Raw genomic sequence first — 22959 nt, forward strand, 5'->3', positions numbered from 1 at the left:
GAAGCACAGCCCAGCGTTCAACTACAAATCATGCCTTTGTGCAGATGCACAACATAGCTTTTGTAAAGGAAAATCCATTACTACAGTGAATACTGAGGATACAAAGAGACAGAACTGGACCTTCGAGAGCAGAGCAATGTAACAAGAGGTAGCAGACAATTAGTACATTGGAAATTGTGATCAGATATAATGGAAAGCATTTCTTTTTTTACTACGAGGGCAACCAAACACTGTTCACAGGCTGTGAGATCTACAGCCCTGGAGTGCTCAGCTGGAGAAGTCCTTGGGCAACCTGCTCCATGCAGACCAGCTTCAGGGAGAGGGCAGGGCTACAGCCTTTGGAGATCCATCCAGCCTAAATTACTCCAATTTTGTGGTTCAGCTCTGCAGAAGAATCATTTCATTGTAATGCTGAGTATAAATACTGGAAGTGTTATTTATAAAGTCTTCTTAAAGATAAAAACATTAAAAAACAAAAACAAAGATATTCAAAAAGTGTGAAATTCATCTCTTTAACCAACACACAGAGAATGTTTACACAACACCTGATTTCTGCTCACTTCTGTTAATGGTTGCAATTCACAGCAGCACGTTTCTCATGAAGCCAGCAAGCATGAAAAGAATGCAAAGAGCATCAGGTAGAAAACACCTGGAAATTTTCTCTGCCACAATTTATTTCCACACTTATTAATACTGTGTTAATTATTTATTCAAAAAGATAGAAATCCATAAAAATAAAAAAGCAAGTCTTGTAAAAAACACTGAGACGTTTCATTTTTGGAAGCTTAATTTGCTACCTATTAGTTTTTCTCCTATGTAAGCAACAGCAAGGGGAAAGCAGCTTTTCTCCTGAAAGCGCTGTTGTTAAGTACTCCATGTCATTAACTGGAGCTCATAAATCCAGCATGTCACTGTTGATATGATCAAACACCACACAATTATTTAATGAAGTCCACTGGATAAAAATTACCCGACCCGCATTCATCTTTGAACGGTGAAATTGTTTTCGCTTTATTAAATTTTAAGGCTGCCATTAAGAAAGCCTATTAAGAAGGAGGTTTTTAAGCTCTTTCTTACTCCCAACAGTATAGCTAGACACTTTGTACCACTGCTACTCATGATCAGCATTAAAATCACTATAATCAGATAATTTTAGTTCTTTAGAGCTATGCTCTACCATCTGGGGACTGAACTACGCTGGGGTAAATCAGACCCAACTTGACTGATGTTGGGAATTTGTTTTATGCAACTACTAAAGCTAACCTTACCAGCCACGTTCTGCTATGTGGCATCTGAAAGTACACTAATTATTTTTGCACTACCAAAGAAATGACTTCACCAAATGGAAGAGGGATTGGACTCAGAGACCCGAAGGGTTTAATATTGGGCGTTACTCTGTCTGTAAACCAACCAACTCAAGCCTGAGCCAAATGGCATCTGTCAGATCCCTCCTTTACACAAAGGAGCTTTCAACCTATACCCAAGTTTCCTAACGCTTGAGAGCGCTTTCAACACAAGCAACACAAATTCAACCAAGAGGAATAACACGTTCATTACTCTCATCTTAATTTTCCTGAAATTTATGTCTGCGGAAACATTATAAACATCAAGTCACAGCAGATAGATGTGAATATAGATGAGGGGCTCGGGAAGCAGCCAGGGACGATGCTCTGCCTGCACTGAGCACCTTCTGTTGGGAAGGGCTGCCCCAGCACCAGCCCTGCCAGGCAGCACGCACAGCTGGCCCATGGCTGCAGAAGGGACACGTGCACACTGCATGTGGGCACAATGAATCTTAACTAGGGCAGTAGTTACTGAATAAACGAGGCATTCAGACTGCCAGCCACACCGGCAAACTCACTGTGTTCAAGTAGCAAGAAACAGCACAGCAACCCGTCAGCTCCGCACAGAGCCCCACCTGCCTGCCTGCAGCACAGCCCTGCTTGCCTTTCCAGCCCTCAGGTGCCAGCTGCCTTCTCCTCCTTTTTCGTTTATGGCTTACCTGCCCACGTTGACAACCAACGGGCTAACTTCAGAAAAAAAAAAAAAAGAAAGAAAAAAAAAAGAAGAAAATAGCCCCCCAGCAGTAACTGTAGCTGTATTTATCCTCGACTTCCTTCCCCTTCCAATGCATCCGCAGATCTGGTTTACAATATTTCTCTTTCCAACTCGTACAGAAAGATACACTTATGTTTAAAAAAAAACAACCCTCCAATGAAAATAAATCCCCCAAGCAGCTACCTGAACAAAAAGTCAGAAGTGGTAACACTCCTGCAAACACAAAAAGCAGTTCAATGCACACTCCTTCCCTTTGGAGCAGCACTGCTCCTACGTGTGGCACCAAAGAACACCCAAACTCTTTTCATACAGGAATGGGATTTAAAGCTAAACCACTGCCTGAAACTCTTACATTAAATCACTGTTGGTATGTAAAAGGAGAATCAATAGTCAGACACTTTTTCAAGATAACTATTTACTTTTGCACAAAAAAAAAAAAAACCCACTACCTACGCATTTTGAAAAGGGGACTCTAAAGGTTTTTCCCCTTGTATTCAAAAACTAATCTTGCTCATTAATTGTTGCCTTTGGAGTGAGCAAAGCTTTTAGTTGTCTCAAAGCTATTAACAGCAACAGCTGCGCATTAAACAAACTCAATATTCAGCAGCCCCATCCCAACACCCTTCTGGAGCTCTGCAAAACATTTACCAAACACCTTTTCCCCTCTGCAAATAAAAGGGTATTTCTAGACTGATTTCTAAAAGCTAGCTCATTTCTGATTTCACTAGAGATTTAATATGAATAATTATGAAAGCCACGCAAGCATCGAGGGAATCTGTGCCATTGCAGAAAATAAGTGACAGAATACTCAGTTCCTAGGAACCGTATTCTGTCAGTGTTTAGAATTCCTGAGATTCCTGAGCACCATCATTTCAGCATCAGGGCAACAGTAACTAAAACTCCAATTAGGGTTGTCTAAAACATTCTGCACGACTAACAACCTAGAAAACCACCACATATATTATGAAATAAGGACTGTCTGAAAGGTTTTCAAATTGACGGATTCCCATTTCACAGCAAAACAACAAAAAAATTCACATGGAAAGCTCTCCTCTATTAATCAAAGCTTGAATTTGCATCATTTCCCACTTTTGCTATTAATTCTGTGAAAAAACTGCATTTACCTTGCTTTCTGCTGTGAGCAGTGACCCATCTGGAAGCAGAAACAAACGTGCCCTGCATTTTTCTTGGCCACTCACGTCATTGCTATGGCAGAGCATTAGTCTGACCATCCACCAGCTGCACCTATTTTTTTCTCTTTATTTATTTATTATAAACTCCAGTCATTTCAGAACAGCCCCCAGGCAGGAACAAGGTGGCCCTGGCACCTTTTTGGCCACATCCCCTGATGAAGCACAGAGCCACATCACACCAAGGAGGAGGGATCCATAAACACACACGAGCTGTTCTAAGATGAGACACATCGCGTTTTATGCTTTGTTACTTACAAAAAGCACTGCTTAATGGAAGAGAAAACTGGAAGGGAACTCAGGAGCCTGGAGCTGGATTCCCTGGTCTGGCAAGAATTCTGAGCATGTTGCTTCTAATGCATAACATGCTGCAACTGCCCTTTGCAATGCGCAGCTTCAGATATCTAACCCAGCAGGACAGCATCCTTGCAGCAATATCATACCTGACTTGTTTTGGTCATGGATGTGTTTGAAATCAACAATTTCTATTCAAAACTTAAGTCTTAGGTTAATTGCTCTTCAAGCTTCCCTTTGAATTAATTAGCATGGCATAATCTTCTCAGGATGTTCTAAATGCATGCTGTGTATATACACACACACACATTCAATATGTATAATTATTACTTACATACCAGATGCAGGATAATTACAAGCACTGTCCCAAAGCAAAGATGCCAATACACGAGCTGGCGCTGCATGCAGGATTACCTAGCCAGCATGTAAAAGCAGTAAGTGTGTGATCCAGGCAGGTGTTTCTGGGTCACACATTGCTCAAGTGGCCAGAAGCTAAAAATTACACTTGAAGTACCACAAGGCAGGTCAGGTTAACAATCAGACTGTATTTCAGTAGTGTGAAAGTGCCTGCTGACATTCCTTTGTGGTACATCATCTCAGTAACCCACCCATCCCAGCAGGTGAGTCGGGTTTGACCTCCCAGGCTCACGCCAGAGGGCTGTACGACCCAGTGCAAACAGCCTGACATCTCCAGCACCACAGGCAGACGCACGGCCAGGGTTATGCACCAACCATACCAGGTTGACTATTTTTACTGATTATTCCTCAAAGAGCTCATACATGAATCTAGCAACTCATTCAAGCCAAATACATTACTGAGGACAGAAGGGTTTCCCACACAAATAATCTCTGTAAATTTTTTGCTTGGGTAAATAAGGGCTACCAAATCCTTGGGCTTCACCATTCAGCAGCAGCAGGGATCCCCACAGGCACAAAAACCACTTGGCACATGCCTAAGCCAACAGAGGATTTTTATTCTTTATTTCTTAATACATACAATAATTGAAGTCTATTACACTGAAATCTTAATGAGCAACATACAAGTGCACAGTATATGAAGAAAATTATATAATTGAAAGACTTCAGAAAACAAAGCTCAAAGCACAAGATTTCCTGAAGGAAAAGAAAAATCCAAGGTGTGAATGAAACCACAAATGTTAAGTGAATGCTCAGCATGCTGAAGCTGGACTTGACAGAACGCAGTTTCCCTTCAGTGTAAACCATGATCTTTGAACTTTAACACCTGCATTAATCTACACCCACATAACTGAAGTGTCCATGTTTCACCCTGAGCTGAGGGCACAGAGATGCACATGGATGGCAACCAGCTCTCATGGTACAGCCCCCAAAAACGTACCAGATCTACACCAACCAACAACTTTTGGAATGCCATTGCAGAGATGTATTTAAGGAACTAATACAATGAAACACCAGACAAATAATATTAGTAAATGAGATAAACGCTGCAGTCTTATTTTCTTTGTTTTCAATACTATTTTGTCATTAAATAATCTCATTACCTGGTTATGCTCCAAGTCAAACTACACTGTCAATTCATTGCTTAAATTGTTGTAGTAAGGGGATAGGCACCAAATTTTTGCAGGATAATAAAGTAAAATCTGAGTTTCCTAATTCTTATTGGTATTTATTAAAAACACTTTCACACTTTGACACAAAACAGGTCCTGAACCACTCACCCAACTACAGCTGTGCACAGAGGCCTTGGGCTGCCTGACGCAGCCTTTCACCACAGAGGAGACAGCACACCCAGACTGCCTTCCAGTGATGGGAGATGCTCAAAATCTTGGTTAATTCCCCATGCTATCAGCAGAATTAGAAGCCAAGCTGCCTTGCAGTTCTCTAGGCTTCCTGAAAGCCACAGGATTTTTCACATTCCTCACATTTCCTACCTTCTGCTCTCCTGATGTCTCTCCCATAAATACGCTTCCCGTAGCGCTTTCACCGGCAGCTCTCGGTAGGCTAATAGGAAAATGGGATTTTAAAGTTATTTGCCTCACTGTGTTTGTTCTACAGACACAGAAACAACATATCTGAGAAATCTGTCCAAAAAAAAAAAAACCACTAAAAATATGAAAAATTGAGCAACTTTCGTCTCATTGGTCAACTGAGAAAAACATGACTTCAAGGATGTTGGAAGTGAAATTATTCTCTCCACTTCTTGATGTTCAGATAGAAATATTTTCTGTCTTTAAAAAGTAACTGTGCCCACACTCTGCTACTTAATACCTTGCCTTTCAACAAGCAGGCCTGCTTGCTTTTTTAACAAAGCAGAAATAAACCCAAGCGCTACTTCTGAAGGCTCCTGCCCACTCTCCTCTTTCCTCTTGCTCCAAAGCTCAATGATCCCCTCAGGCAATATTTGGCCTGATCCCATTTAATACATTTTGGTGGTCTCTATCATAGATCAGTTTAATGGCAAACAAGTCACTGTAATCACAGGTGAAAGCAAACAGGGAATAAAACCGATGTACGTAGGTGGATAAAGAAGGGAAGTGGATTCGCACCATTCAGCTCCTCACACAGTTTTGCCGTAACATTTATTTTCTCTGCATGCAAAAAAAAAGAAAAAGCAAGAGTTGTGCTCTCAGGGAGGACCTGGGAGGGGCACAATGAATTACGAACCCTTTGTTTAACAATCGAGAGAAACCACAAAAGGAAGGATTTTGTTCAGAACTCCTTGGCACACGTTGGGAAGCTCAGACGTTTGCACTCACAGAGCACTATTACTTAAGAAGCAATCAAAAAGCAGAACCAACTCTTTCTAAAGCGTCTCCCAGCTGATGGATGCTGGCTAAGTCACAGCATAACTATTTCACCCTAAGAAACACTGCATCCATCCGGGGGGGAGAACCTATAGGGCCATGGACGCACACGCAGATGTTGGCGATGTGGGGGCGGGTGGTGGCAGCCAGCCCCACACATCTGGAGCTGTGGGAAACGCCGTGCTGGGCTCATGTCAGACTGTGTATGTTAGCAAGGAGCACAGCTGGTCCGTGTCAGCTAATCCTTGTTGCAACACTGCGCCCAGTGACTCTGCACAGAACTATGCCCTGCTGTTCACGCTCAGCTGTACTTCTGATTATCAGGGGAGATGCCACAGTGCTTTTTTAAATTTAAAAAAAAAAAAAGTTGAATGCAGCTGTTTCTGCCTTAAGGAATGTCAGAAGAAATTGTTTCTCTCTGCCATGGAGGTATTCTTCACTGCAAATCTGAATGCGTTCCAGCGCTAAGGCAGCTGCCCACTGGCAAAACACAAAGTGCCAACCGTTTGTGCAGCCTGAGCTGGGAGCAACCCATGTTGAGCACAGACAGACATTTGCCATGAGGCTACCAGCACCACAGGCTTCAGCTCAAGTTCTGGGTGAAGGGAAATATCCCAACCCCTGAGAAATCCCCACCCGAGAACAAATCAGTGTTCGCACACTAACAACCTAACAGAACATCTTGATGCTGAAGGGTACCAGTTTTGTTTGCTATCCTCTCAACACACCTGACTGACATTAAACCAAACATCCCTCTCTTAGGAGTCATTCAGAACAAGAAATGCAGAGCCCTAAGACTACTGTGATGGTAACTGTGTGATAACATCTTACAGCAGATGGCAGGTGCACTGCTGCTTCCCTTTGAGATACCTGAATTTCAATCTGAACATGGAATTTGTGTCCATTTTCCCCACGGAGTTCAGTTTTCACCCTCTGTAAAGGCTGACAAAGCAGAGCACAGAGAGGTTTTGTGGAGTTGTCCCACACAGGGGGACAACTGTCCTCCCAGCAGGGAGTTGGGCACAGCCCCCAGCCTCCTGTAACACACAACCACCCGCTTCCAGAAGACACACAGGCCCAGCAGGACGATGCCACACTTGTAGGAAGTAGCAGAAATGTAAAAGGGGGAAGGGGAAAAATGCTTTCATAGATACACGTAACTTCTGTTTGGATGCACTGCACGTCTTTCAGGTGCTCTCACTCAGCACCACAACTTAAGGCTGAACAGAAATATCTAATGGACAAAACTTCACTCTTACAAATGCAAGGAAAGCACTTGAGCAAAACTTTAGGTACGCATAGATCATCAGTGCATTTATACTTAATAAGGCAGCTATTCTCCTGCCTGCAGAGCAGACCACAGAGCTGTGCAGCACGCTCAGCAGCACCCAGCCCAGCAGCACATACACATGGCCATGCAGGTGCAAGCACAAGGACACATCACCACCTGCACAGCAGCCTCGTGGTGCAGCTGGAACCATTTTGGGTTCCACCACAGTGCTGTGAAGATGCTGTCACCTTCCTGTTCCACAGGAAGCCACCGACTGCTTCACACAGAGGATTTGCTCACACTTCCAAGCACATGTTTGTGTTGCAATGGGAACATTGAGCAGGATGCTGCAAGGCAAGGGTTCCGCACGCAGACCCAACTCCAGCATCAGATAGAGCCATTACATTTCAACAGATGAAGGGCTTACCAGATGAGTAGCTCAAGTCCACTTCCATACAACGAGTCCATGTCCTTCCTAAAATAAACTCACTGGCAACTGCTTCTTTGAAGCCAAGATGTGTGCGGTGACCGCAGATCAACCTCAAGAACACCACCTCTAAATAGACTTCTAACTGTAGGCTGGAACCTGAAGTCCAGCTCACCTACCCTGTACTGGCTCTCTCCCTCATATACAACATACAAGTATCAATCCATGAAATAACAATTCCTCCTTCAGGCAGTAGATATATCAATTTTCTAGGAAAAAGACAACTCACCAGTACATCACAATTTTCCTGTTTTAACAATATGAGCCCCTGCTTGAATGTACAGTAATTTGTAACAGTTATTTATCCCATTTCCACTCCAGACAAAAAAAAAGCAGAACCAAAGACAAACCTTGTTCTTTAGATTCCCCTATTCATTAAGACGTTAGATTTTATCAAGGTCTCCCACAGCAAGAGAGAATGAAGCATGAAGTTTATTTCCTGAACTTGTAAAATTAGAAACCTCAAAAGCATTTGGTAGAATTAGTTCTAATTTGTTCAAGGCTTAAGCATGCGACTGGCAATGTAACAGCACAACAGCCATATGGATGACCTGCTGTCAGCAACAAAAAGGTTTTGAGGAACCACTGAAAATCAATTCTGTGCCTTCATAGGGCATCAGCTCAAGAGTATGATGCTGAGAACCATTTTACTTTGGTGAAAACTACTCAGATTTTGGAGGCTGTCCAGAAGCAGCCACACCTTTAGGAAAAGCAACACACAGGAAGCTGCATTTCCCCAGAACTTTACCAATCCCATGGGTGTTATGACATTACAAAGCAAAACCATGAAAATCCCCTCCAAAAACCCACAGCATCAGTATTATGGATTTCAGAAGTCCTAAAATTCTGAGTTATTCCTAAGAATTGAGTGCTGAACTTGAGTTGCAGCATCTTGAAAAGGTCAGAGACAAGAAGTGTGCCACCCAAGAGGCCATTTGCCTACAGCAACTGGGCTGTTCTCAGTCACAGCTGCAGTCAGTGTCAGGATTCAACTTAGTGTGGGAAAATGCTGCAGGTACAAAGATTCACAGCTACTTCCCATGTTTTGTTGCACTGAAGCAACAAAACATAGAGACCAAGCTGCATGCAAGTAATGAAGGTGAAGAGCAGGGAAAAACATTGGCCCCCTTCTGAATTCGAAACAAGGTGAGCCATGCTCTCTTAGGTCCAAAAGGAGCTGTTTTGCTCCTAGCTTTTGGAGAGGAGAGCAAAACATACAATAGAAAAAGAGACTACTGCTTGTGAACTGAAATTGCTCTGAAATTAAGGAGGAATTTGATGCAATGCTTACATGCATGCCTAAGATGAACAGAGCTCAACACATAGCTTTCTTGCATTCATAGGCATCATGAGGCAGCTCATATTCCCAATGCATGCCACTTTCCTACCAGGGTACAGAATTACTGACTTGAGTTTGTGACCTGGTGCCACCAGAGGGGCAGCCACACTCCTCCTTGCTTCTTCCTCCTCCTCCTCCCAGACTGCAGGAGATATTCAATGAGACTACATGGCAGAAGAACTATCCACTTGGACACAGGATCAGCTTTCCCTTCCTCAGCAGGCTCACAGGTCAGCAAATAGCAGCCCAGCAAAGGAAGCAGCAGAAGATGGCTGAGAGGTGGGGAGAGCATCATGAGGCCCCGTCTGTCAGCAGTCGCCCTCCATCAGGGCAGGGCAGCTGTAACACAGCTACTTTTACAATCTCCAAAACAAGAGCTGCTTCAACTTGCTCTCCTCTGCTTAGCACAAAATGACAAGGAAAAGAGCTGCAGGAGAAACCAAAGGAGCAAGTGAACAGAGCCAGGAGCCACATGAGAGCAGCACAGCTGTAGGGCGCAGCACGAGTTGGAGGCCTGGAAGATGTAGCAATCTGCAGCTAAAATAAAAAAGGAAAAGAATCAGAGAGGGGCAGAAAGGATTTAAGAGTTTCTTTCGTACAATGAGACTGCGTTAGTGGATGTCAGCAAACAAAATGAAAACAAGGAATAATACAATTTTCGGGCATGATTCTCTAAAGTCTCCTACCTTTGAAGCAAGTCGCCTCAGGGAAAACAGGCACAAAGGGCTAAGAGGCTGAAAAAGCAGTGCTGTCCAGGCTTCCCCACCAACTCAGGATGCCTTTTTTGTGAGCAAGACCCTAACTACTGCCCTGAAACTCCCTCTGAAGTGGACAAATTTGAACCACCAGCTATTGAGAAACTGCCATTTGGCCTCCCCGAAGTTAAGCCCAGGCTCCAGCCCTGCTCTGGCTGTGTTTCACAGGCGTTCCTCATTAAGAAGCATTCATTAGCTGTCCAAATGTCAACCCTGCATGCACCAACTCCAGTGCTGAGAGCCGCAGGGTGCTGAGCACTGAGCCTTGCTGACAGTGGCAGGGACACAGCAGCTGCATCAATGTAGACTTGCGTTTCTTCCCAGCAGCACTGCATGCCAGGTGCTATAGGCTCTAGTTAGTGCAAAAGGCAAATTTTCAGCCTCTAAATGCGTTAGTACTTAAATCAGAATTACTACCACTTTACTTCACCTCCCTCATTTTAAATTACAAGAAGTTACACATTATAATGTCTATACATTTTCATGAACTGCAGTTCACAGCTCACTGCACTCAGGCATATAATGCTAACCGTGCACATCCACCTTACAGCAAAATGAAAAGAATAATGCTCCACGTTGGATACTGAGAATGGCTGTGCACATACACCTTCTGGTTCCACAAAGGTGAAAACAGAAGACAGAGCAGTAGTGAAGGAGCTTTGCAATTGCACAGCTTGAGGTTAGAAAATAGCTATCCTTCTATTCCTAGCACAGCAGCTGGCTCAAATAACTGGCTAATGCACTTAACCCAGCATTCTGCACACTTTTTTTTTTGTTGTTTTGCTATGTATAGAGTGGAGATAGCTACGTGCATGAGCAGCACTTGGTAAACGCCCAAGATCTGCTTGCTAACCAAACACAAATAAAGGAACAATTTCACGCTATACAAAATAATTCGCCCAAATCTGATGTTTGGGTATTTAGGATGGCCTTTAAGCTGAAATTCAGGTTAATTCATTCAGTTTGCTGTGCTTGTCAGCGAAGTGTTAGATTAATCTTTAGGAAGAGAGAGGCATGTTTTAAACTGCACAGCCCCTGGGCACAGCCACCTTCCCAGGAGCTTGCCCTATGGGTAGAGCAACTGCTTGACTAGCGGGCAGGAGGAAAATTCAGCTTAGGACAGCAGGACTGGGGCTCTGCTTTTCTCAGGGTTTGCTGTTTTAAGCACATGGCCTACACTAAAGCACACTCGGGATGCTTCCATATGTTCTGCATGACAAATATTTCTGTTCAATTGGAACTACTGTTACATTACTCCCATTTATAGCCACAATTACGTCTATCACTTCCACATGCCTCCCCACAAGTTCTTCTTTCAATTTAATATCTTGCCATATGTGCGATAAGTGCAAGCATCCAAGACAGATTTAAACTTGGAGTTTGATAGGAGTTCTGCTGCTACTTATATGCTCATCAAAAGCAGCACACTAATATCTCCCAGAGTAACCAGATCTGGTCACCAGCTAAAACATCACCATCCACCCACCCACACTCACAGCCTCAATTAAGGAGACGACTCTCCTAAGTGTTTATAATTACAGTGAGCTTCCAAACAGCACCAGGTTACAAACACCATCACACATCGGGCTACATCTGGGAACCAGAGTTAGCACTTCCCTACTAGCAAGAAACAAACCAGACAGTTCTGACTATTTCATTTAAACGAAGTCTTAACTGCTGGATTAACTAATATGCTAGTTAACACCACTTGAAGCAAACGCAGCCAAATCCCCACATGCAGGAAGGGGAGAACCCTTTTAATGTAGGAACTAAAACACCCCCAGAAGGAATTTGGGAGGCAAGACTCCTTGGCTGGGAAGCTACCAGGAAACATTCAGTTCCTGTACTAAGTAATGTCACTGCTCAGAGAGGCTTGCTCTGGAGCCAGCAGCAAGGCTGCATGTTACTTGGAGCTCCTGGAAGAAGCAAATCCTGGTGCAACACATCACAGGGCTATTCCTTCTATTATTTTCTGCAGGCTCCAGGAAGTTCTTATGCGCGGAGTGAAACTCTCACAGCATCACACAAAGCACAGAAAAAGGTACGTGGCTGCTTATTGCCACGCAGGCAGCCAGATGACCTTGCAGCAATAATGGGACTGTTAACACGCATGTTTGCTTTCCAGCTGACTGTTCCATTACCACTCCTGCCTACTCTATTCAGACATGGGAGTTAGTCAAGTAGCTCATAAGAAAAGTGAATATCCCAAAAGAGAATTTCAGAAGAAGCTTAATTAAATAACTGATTATTCTTGGTGCTTAAGAAATAAACATATGCACATACACTTCCTTGTGACAACCTCCCAAGGGAAAATTTGTAAAATAAGCACAGTGTTTATTTAACTCAGAGAAGCAATTAAGCCATTAAGAAGAGATCAAAGTAGGCATTATGCTAATTAGCCCTTAATTGAATGCATTCGCAACAGTGACACACAAACTGCAGCACTAACAGCTACCTTCCATGCTCATTGCTTCCTGACCTGGGAATGCTGCGCAGCACACCCACATCTCACCAGCAGCACGCATCCAACACATAGCTGGTTTCCAAGTGCCAGTCCAGAACTGCTTTTCTTAAGCTCTTATCTACTGCTGTGGAGCTATCTGTTACTACTTTAGGATCCTAACAGGCTTAAGTTTACTTAAATATAAATAATTGCATGTAACTTATTTTTATCTACTTTTCACGATACGGCATGTAATGCTAACAAGAATCCAATTACAGCGTTCGCCTGCTCTGCACATCTACCCTAAGTGCAGCTGTGTTCTGATGTGGCTGTAGCACACAGTGGAGCACAGAGGTTCCTGCATGCTGCAAGGCACCAGATGTCAGCAGGGAGAAAGTCAATGCCAAGTCTGGCAGCCCCAGGAAGGCAAAGCTATAACCTGAGGAGCTCGTTCAGAGAAGTGCCAGACAGCAACCTGCAGGCTCTCAGAGCACCAGTCAGTTGCCAAACCTTCCTCATCCTTAGCATGGAAATGCAGGGACAGCGTTCAGCACCAAGAGCCACGGGGAAGGCATCACAGAACCTGAGCTCCCTGCAAAAACAGGGCTGCCAAGCACAGCCCACAAAGGACAGTCTAGAAGTCTGCAAAATTACCCCGGGGGCTACAGTAAGACAGCCAAAACGCACAATTCAGAACACTTTTTCCAGTCAACAACTATTGCATCTCCCATTTCCAAGGACAGGAGTAAACAAAGTAATTTTCTAATTGCCCTGGCAGCAGTGGTAGGCACCACCTGACAGGAAGCTGTCTGCTCCAGAGCATTAAAATAGAAAAGCAGCAGCCAAGGTACCCAGTTGCCAAGAAAATTACAATATGATAGTCTTAATTATACTAATTGTACTTCCTGGTATTGAGGCAGGATTAATATAGTATTTCTTATGCTAGATTTCATAAACACAATTGGGTTCAGCTTAACTCTTTATAATTGTATTTCACAGTTCCTTCAAACAATTAGCCACCAATTACGTTCGCTCCATTTTGCGGATGACTGTTAAACATTCAAAATATCCGAATCCTCCCCCAAGGGAGGCAAATCCCTCTTGACTTGTTGGGTAACCAAAAGGCCCCTTAGTGAGCTTCCTGCAAGCACTGCTGCTTGCTGCTTCCACCTCATCGCCCAGGCAGGAGAGCAGCCGCCAGCTAATGTGGGGAGATGCACATCAGCTGCACGATAAGGCATTGACCACAGTATAATTTATATATACGATACATAAATAAACACCTATGTAGAAACCACGGTCAGATTTACAAAATGCAACGTTTCCTCCTTGGTCATGGAATGTCCCATGTCACTCTTCTGACAAGAGGCAATTCCTTTCACATCTTGCTTTTTTCCTGGATGCCTTCCTCTAATTTTGTCCTTTTCAGCAAGTTAAGAGTAAAATTTAAAAGGAGCTTATAAACAGGAGGGAGACAGACTCTTTACACGGTCTGATAGCAAGAGGACAAGGTGGAATGGTTTTAAATGAAAAGAGGGAGGGATTTAGGTAAGCTGATAAGAGGAAGTTCTTTACTCAGAGGGCAGTGAGGCCCTGGCCGTGCTGCCCAGAGCTGTGGGTGCCCCATCCCTGGAGGTGCCCAAGGCCATGGGTGGACCCTGGGCAGCCTGAGGGATCTGGGACTGGCTGGAATTTAAGATCCTCTCCAACCCCAGCCATTCTATGATTCCATGAATCTACCTCCACATGCATAAACATTTAGAAATCAGCAAGATGCAGAAGCAGCTCTAAGGCTTTGGTTCTCAGGTGTGGAAACTGAACTTCAGACCCCACTTGTTCCCCCCCACCAGTGCCCCATCATCATCGGCTCCTCACCAAACTCAAAGCTTCTGGCCCACACAATTGAGAATGACTGGCATTGTGCTCCAGTCCACTCTCCAGGCACAGCTCCAACACTTACAACAATTCAGCTAGAAATGTTCAAAAAAATGTTATTATGAGATAGTATCTTCTGCCAAGATAAAACAACATTCAGTCTGTTACAGCGAGGTCACTCCTAGCAACCCAGCCAAGCTGGCACCTGAAAAGACTGAACCTTAGCAAAGGTAAGCAAGCCACAAAGAACACGCACGTTTCTAAAACTCTTGGGCTCAATTTTCATCAGAAACCTACAGCCTAGCCTTCCTCACGATGTACATCACTTCAAAGATGACATTTGGGTAAGCATGACGCCAGCAGTTACAGGCCAGATAGTCCCTTGCACACGTTTGTCTGAAAGCTCTCTAGATGCATCAAAAACACGTTAAATTTAGAACACAAATTCCAATTCTAGATTTGTTTTGTAAACATGTGAATGATACCACCAGATGGTGACCTACAGCCTTTGAGGTTGTCCAAAGTTACACAGCTTCACACTGGATAGCATGGCTGAGTGGGGCTTTTTTCTTTGTTTTCCTCTTCAGGTCAGTCTGTGAACTCTACTCAGTGACTTCTAATAGCATCAATTCTTCAAAGCTATATTAGTGAAAATATTTTCTCTATCAAAAATAATTGATGTCACACAGAGTCCATGACATTTCAGTGACTATGAGAAAGCAGTGGTGCAGAAGAAACCATACGATAAGACACTTTGTATCTCAACATAGGACTGGTTAGATTGGCAGAGTGAAAGCTCTCCTACCCAGCAGTGTGATGAGGAGATCCAACAGCACGATCAACAGCTCAGTCCTGGATAGCTTCCAACAACCTCTACATTTGTTTTCTTACGGTGGGCATAAGTACAATAAGTACAATTGAAAATTCACTTGACATTCTTCACCATAAAAAAAATTTCACATCAATTCAATTATCACTACTTGAGCTGTGATTTTCTAAATTAAGAATAAGAATCACCACAGTGATAAAAGCCCAATAGAGCTCCTGAGTAACAACATGCTTCATTTCATCCACAACCCCAAGCCATGTCATCTTCTACCTTACTTTCAACTTCATTTATGGATTACCTGCCTTGCTGCCACAGGGATGGACCCACCGCCTTCAGCCTCCCTCAGGGGGGGAACTCGATCAGGAAGGAATTCCCAAGGTGAAGTACATATTTTAAAACTGCCACCAAGCTTCTTTCATTAACCCCCTTCATTCCTCGAGCGGGTAACTCAAAGCAAATCTGCACCTGAAGTCTGCTGCTTAATGTCTCATCACGGGTTAACAGTCTGACAGCATGGAAAGGAAGTGGCTGCCTTAGCCACTTAATAAATATCATTAAAAACGCCTGAAACTGGCATAGTGGACAGTCACACTGCGCCACATGAAGTTAATAAAAGCCATAAAACTGGCAAACTTGTTTTGTGGAGAATATAAAGCGTCTTTCTTGCAAGAAATAGTTCTCGACATGCTAAACTACAGAAAGAACAGCAGTAGCACCAGGAGAAGAATTGTTTTGTAAAGCAGAAGGGTTCTCCAGCCTCAGACTATTGTGACTAGAGAACACAATACATACTGATAGTTCCTAGAAGAAAGAATCCAGGGAAAATCCTGATAGAATGAACAGAGGTGATTCCTTCTACCACCAGGAAGTCTGGCAGAACCAACAGAGAAAGTTAATGGCTCCCTGTATTTGGATAACAGACTCTCTTTGAATCAAGGTTAACATCAGTTCCCACAGCAGCTACTGCTGGTTTTGGCAAGAGCAGGCAGGATTCCAGTTTCCAGCACTTTCCTTGCAGCCTGTGAGGAGGAGCATCACTCCAAATGCACAAGGACTTACCACATCTTCTGTCTGAGACAGCTCACACCTTAGTGAAGCCAGCACACCTGCACACCCACCAGCCTTCCTGCTGCTCAGCTCCCTACTTCCTCTTCATTTATTTCCTCTCCAGAAGATTACAAAACAGGGTAAGACTTTTCCAACCAAAGTATACAAATAACTATTTCTGGTTCTAACAGCTCACAATGGTTTTACTGTGTAAATTCTAATGTTTAGCAAACTCTGCAAATTGTGCTTCACCAGGAAGAATTTTTCATTGCATATACAAAACATGAACCAGAATCAAAAGGGCAAAGAATAAAAAGGATAGGAAAGCAAACATCTGTCTGTGAAGAGTAGCAGTGGAATTTAATAAGGCTGATAGAATCATTTCTTGGCTCTTCTGGCCAACAAACATAACTGCTTCAGATTAAGAAGGCTGCATATAATTGCTTTGCTAACTTAGAGCTGTAGCTACACTAATGCACTTTAAAAAGACTGAAAGCACTGACTAATGTGTTTGCAATGTCTGTAGCCCGAGTAGACTGTGTGAAGAATGTGGATCTTGGATTTTAACATACTGACACCATTGATTGGAATGTACTGGTCCTACAGCTGAAGGATTATTTACACGTGAGCAGGACCTACACAGACAATACAGCATTTCTGCAGCACCAGATTTGTTTTTACCAATATAGACACACAGATTCCCTACATTATGGGGAGAAATCCACAGATATTGGAAGACATTTACATTCGCAATATTTTTACAAAACCAACCAAGCTTGAAATTACAGCCCATCAGGCTGCACATTTTAACACTCATGTTTATCTGTGGAATTAGGTCAGCAGGCTTTAAAGACATTTCTCAGCAACAGCCTCCTAAGAACTCGAATAAAAAGAAGGAAAGCCTGCTAACACGACCCGCTGCCTTGCTGGCTCACTTGCTGCCCTGCAGTGAGGTGGGACACGCTGCCTGTGTGTGCCTATATGTGCCTGTACACCAGCAGGGCTGGATCCCACAGCCTTCAGTGGCCTCCCTCTTACAGAAGCCACGTCAGCAGGGCCGGTGCTGGTGCCAGGTCACATCCCAGCTGCCTGCAGCAGGCTCCTCTTGAGTGCCTCGGGTCGCTGTGTGGCTCCTGCAAGATGCTCAGAGCCTGCAAGTCCCCCAGCTCCAGCAGCACTTCTCTCCCTTTTGCTCATCATGGTACGTATTACACTCAAATGAAGATTTGGGAAGGATTAAGTCAAATCAAAACTTTTTACAAAGGTTCTTCCCTTCCTCCCCCCCCTTCCTCTTTCCTCCCGTGTCTTACGAGGAAAACTGTAAGAAGCAACAGCTATTGATTTGCTATTCTTCATCAAAAGGGATTTTCACGGGACCAGGCATTCTACACACCAGATCTACTGCAGGTGCACCTTATTTAGGATTTATTCCACATGCATCCTCAAAATATCCCAATGATTATTCTTAGCTTCATCACTTCACAGCTGATAGTGCCCAGATTATTCTCACAGTAAACAAAGGATCCTATTGTTTACTTTGGGCTTCTCGCACGGTTTCCTATGCTTTATTCTGGTGAGCTAAAAACAAAACCTATGAGATGAAAGAAGATTGGTGCTACAACCTTAAAAGGAAAAAATCCATTCTGATTAAGTTAGCGCCTCCTTCCTCTCTCTTCTCATAGAGGATTTCCACACAGATTTCACAGAGGTGTGGAAATAACACAAAGTGGCCAAACACTACATGACCAAAATACGATGAGCTGCTTTCAGAGCTGATGCAACAGGTAGATGGATTCTCACAACTCATTTCAAGTTCACACCGATTAAGAAAGCCAGCTGCCTGAAGCTGCCCTGTGTGCACCATCTTCTCTGGCTCCATCCACCCCCAGGCTCTGACCCTCCATCCCCTGCTCCCATGGGTATTCCCAACCCTGCTCCCATCCTGCCCTCCCCTGCTCCGCCCAGCAACACCAGTTATCAGCCCACCCTTTGCTTACATGGTGGCCCATCTATTTTCAACTTTTTCCTTTCCTCCAAGAAACTGAGTCACTTCCTCATTTCCAATCTCGTACTGAAGGGAGAAATTAAAGACTTCTTTTTGTTTGCTTAGACTATACCAGGCACTAACAACCTCATTTCATTTACACACACGTTCCTCCTGCATTGATCTACGCTTGTTTTAAAGCTTGTTTTTAAAAAAAAAAAAAAAAAAAGACAATTTTCTGTTAGCATCAATTCTCAGCTTTTATTTGAAGAAATCCACCCACGCAAATTAAGGGAATAAGAATTCCAGAAAATCTTTCATTTGAGAAACCACTGCTGGATTTTTAGCATAGTTCTTGCCTCCCTCCCTGTGTCACTCATTTTTGGAACGACAGAAAAAGAAGCACTACAGTTTGATTCATGTATTCCTGGCTTCACAAGATAAGAACACAGAAGGGCCCTACAGCTCTTCAAGTTCAGCAAAACACTTGAAGATTATCACTGGAAGTGAGCATCGATATTAGTAAACTCCATGTGCTCATTATCCTGTTTTCATTTCTAAACGTAACCACTCCACACACACCACCCAAAGGCAACCTAGGTTCCTGTCTTAACTGGATATTCATGCTTAAACATAGCTACAACCCTTCCACGCCACAGCATATTTACACCTTACTCCTGAAAACATCACCAATCAGAAATCCATTTAACACTGTCTTTTAGGGTTGTGCTGAAGGCCTGTGCAACGCTAGGACTGATGCACAGCCTCTTTTCACAGGCATGTATTCATTGTTTCTTTGCACATCACCTTTATGCTTCAGTATTCCAAATCTAGAGCTGCTGTACTGAATAAAAACTGGAGGTAAGTTTCAGGAGAGTACTCAAGAATGCTTTATTTTCATCAGTGCTAAAACACACCCATGAATTCAGTGTGTTGAGAGCACAACGGGGCCTCTCTGCCCCACAGCCACTGCTTCTGGAGGAAGCACCTTATCACTCACAAGAGTTCTGCCATGTCTCTGTCAGCTCTCTGCTCCTCCCTCACGCAGGCTGGAGGTTGATGTCACTGCTCCACACAGCAGCTTTCCCATTGTTCTGTTCCCCTGGGTCAGTAGGAGTTTGAGTCCCGATAAACTGCAAAAGGACAATGGCATTTGGCTCCAAGTAAAAATGACAGCAGGAACAGATTTTTTTCCTGGAGAGAGGCTGTCAGGTCAGTCTGGAGAGAAGGAAACCTGACAGCACCCTGTGCTCAAAAGCACTTCTCTGAAAGAGCAGATTTATCCTTCTCTTTAAACATTTCCTCTTGAGGAAATGAGTCTCTCTTCACATTCCCAACTGCCCAATCTCCTGCCCCTGCTTAATACTCTTAGGATGGATATAAACTATGCCCAGAGGATAGAATTACATCAGGCATCGCAGCTCACCTCTGGCCACACACAAAAGGAAAGCAGAACAGGAAACAACACTTAAGCACATGGAATGTTCAATTACAGGTACACACTTACTCCAGTTTTACAGCGTTTTAGAGGTGTGATTTTTCAGGGCTGGGGGAGGCTGACTGTATTACATAATCAGATAAAGGTCCAAGTTTGAAGCACACAAAGTAGAAATATTTCAGTCACACACAAGTTGATACTTCAGCCTGAAAACAATATCAGAACTTTCTGAACTTCGGCAGCGTATGCAAGTGAGCGTGCATAGGCTTGTAGTCAATACAACAGCTCTACCAAATAAGAGACCATCTTACACCACAGACTCTAAGTGAATTTTATCAGATTGCTGGCGAGTACCAACCAAACCCTGCCAGCATAAGTCTGTTAAAAATACAGGGAACGTGGGATAATGGGGTTCCAAGTTTTATTCATTCAAATACGTTGTCTGAACAACACTTAGAACATGAAAAAACTATAAATACCGTCATAATTTATTTCTAATGGAAGAAATAATATACTAGCCAATAGAAAAGCATTCACTTCAGATAGCAGCACACAGCTTTATTACTCAGTTAATTGCCATATGGATCAACTTCTTACCACACAGCATACTGGCTATAAATCTCAACAAGTAATTTTAAATTGCTGCTATTATTGCTCATCAAGACTGAATAATCGTGAATGGTGTTCGGAGGAGCTTTGTAATGTCTGTCACAAACAACTATTAATTTCTTATTTCCACAGGGATGAAATTTTGAGCAACAAACACACCCAGATCTTAGGTACATCCAAACTCATAGACACACACCTCCCGTGCCCTCAGATGATTTTATCCTGAAAAACTTTTTCTGATGACATCGCTCCACATTTTTCTTTCAAAAAATGATTATTTGGAAAGTCAACAAACGAAAAAGTAACACCACCTCCTATTTATTTTGATAATTTTAGATCCGGGAAACTCCTGAAACAGGGTTCTGCATAACCATGACGTTAGTAGGATTGTGCCCCCAGTCTACCAGGACTTAGCATTCAGCTCACCTTTGGACAAACGGATGTCAGCCTTCAGACAGACTGTCACTGTGTGCTGCTGCAGGGGCATGCAGAGGCATTCCTTACCAACGTTCCCACATACCATTGGCAACAAGGCACTGTGAGACACAGGAAAGTGCCGTGCAGGGTCGGAGCATGCACAAAGGACACCACCAGAACCTCCGCAGTCAAAAATACAGGCTTAATTTACTAGCTAGAAAATTAACATTGATTGACTATTAGATTTTCCCTCTAACTACTTTTTAAGGAAAGGTTTTTGAATGACTAGCTCACTGAGATTGCTGCTTAATAGCATATGAGCAGGGAAGGATGGGAGAAGCAACACCACCTACCTCCCTCTCCTCAAAAAATAAAAGTCTTATGCTCAAAAACTCTCATTGAAAGCAGTACAGCAAAGTATATTCTATTTAAACTTTGATCAAACCTTCCTGTATTTACTGCAGGCTGAGTTTTACCTAGGGAATTATCTGCTTCCCTTCAAAGCTGTATTTGCTACGAGGTAGAAACCTCTTTTCATAGTACTTAATACACAGCCTGAAAGGTCTTTTGTCACTTCTCCCTTTAGACCCATTAAAAGATTTTGTGTGGTCCCTCTCATTAAAAAAAAAAAAATAGAGAAGCACTGTTTATCATATTTACACAATCTTAGAGAGAAGTAAAAGAGCAATCAAAAGACTGCTCACACGCTTTTATTTAATACAACATAATTAGCCAGCTCTGGTTATAAAGAATCAATTAAAGAACCAATTAAAAATTCTGCTCAAAACCAACCTGAATTATCCAAGCACTCTGCCATGTTCTGTGCATCTCTATTCATTTTCTGCCACTCCTGATGCCCACATGAAAACAATTTTTTCCCCCATGTATCCATTTAATCATCACCAACTATAAGAACAACTCACAAAATCTCATTTGTATTTAGCATTTGGTTATAGAGAAATATATATTAAAAAGGATGATAAACGACCAAAAGAAAATTCATGATTCATTTCTGAGATACTGAAGTCCTACAATAGATATGGCAGCCACACCTGCAACATCTCATTCATAAGCATTTCACTGTATATTCAGAATTGCATACCACATTTTCACAGAGCTCAGAGCATTAAGTTTTGAGCATAAGTTTTCTCTAACAGTCAAACGCTCACCTGCACGTCCCAGTACCCTCTTACCTTGAATGCACTGCAGGGTTCCATCCTCAGCCCTTATTGTAAAGGTTTCACCTGGATTCACTTGAACCAAGAAGACCTGTGGAAAAAAAAGCCACATTTGTTTCACTATAATGATTGAACGTGACATTTCTTCAACCCAGCAGTTGTGTTCTTAGTGCTGCAGAAAACATTAAGGGGTGCAGGAGGGGAACAGACCGCTGTCCCACACCTTGGGTACCAGCAGGGCCCAGGAACCAGCAGAGATTTACATCTCGCCTCCTCACCTAACTTTAGGAGCTGTAATGAACATTTAACTCAGCTGTACGTAACCAAAATTAGGGCTTCAGGTTCCACTTGCATACTCAAGACAGCGAGTTTAACTAAATGGCTAAATGCTGATAGTAAAGGACACAAATCTTCAGACCATGACACTCCAGAGCAGACTCCAGCATGAAGGATCCAACCATGCCATCATTTCAAGCCCACAGGAATAAAAGATTTTACTTAAGCAAAATCCATAGACAGACAAAGTTCAACAAGACAAAACAAGGGCTCCACTGACCAAGTGGAATGCAAAGTCCTGCACAAGCTGCAGTCATCTTTAGCTTCCAGGTGTCTAAAGTCAGAATGTGAGCGGTTTGAAGATTTGCCACTCAGACTCATTTCTTTAATGAAGAATTTCACAGAAGGCAAACCATCATTTATCCCATACTCTTGCTGCTTATGAAACAGCTACTCAAACACAGTTAACTCTGCTTCACTAGAAAGTTATTAATATCCGAGTTAATCATGGTATACTTTGAAAATGCATGTAGATCTACATCTGTGATCTCTCAGTTTAGATCCCATTCATGTTCTAGAACACTTGCGTGCAGAACTTAAATCATTCAATCTGGGATGACAGAACTAGAATTAACATCCTGTTCCTGAAATCTTTAACCTAAAAGCATAGGGTAATTACTGCCTATG

General features: G+C 43.0%; 1 protein-coding gene across 2 annotated transcripts in view; it reads right to left on the bottom strand.

Moving 5' to 3' along the window:
- Window positions 1–22959, bottom strand: part of FNDC3B (fibronectin type III domain containing 3B) — a 148522-nt gene that overhangs the window by 96633 nt on the left and 28930 nt on the right. The window contains exon 3 of one of the 2 annotated variants that reach the window (XM_085232852.1): window positions 22012–22087. In XM_085232852.1, the coding sequence (XP_085088978.1) occupies window positions 22012–22087 (76 nt within the window). Of the gene's footprint in view, window positions 1–20827; window positions 20940–22011; window positions 22088–22959 lie in introns of those variants that run through there. The other variant, XM_031554994.2, reaches the window with a different exon arrangement.

This window comes from Meleagris gallopavo, chromosome 11 (genome assembly GCF_905368555.1).
Source record: "Meleagris gallopavo chromosome 11, MGAL_WU_HG_1.1, whole genome shotgun sequence".
Classification (NCBI taxonomy): Eukaryota; Metazoa; Chordata; class Aves; order Galliformes; family Phasianidae; genus Meleagris; species Meleagris gallopavo.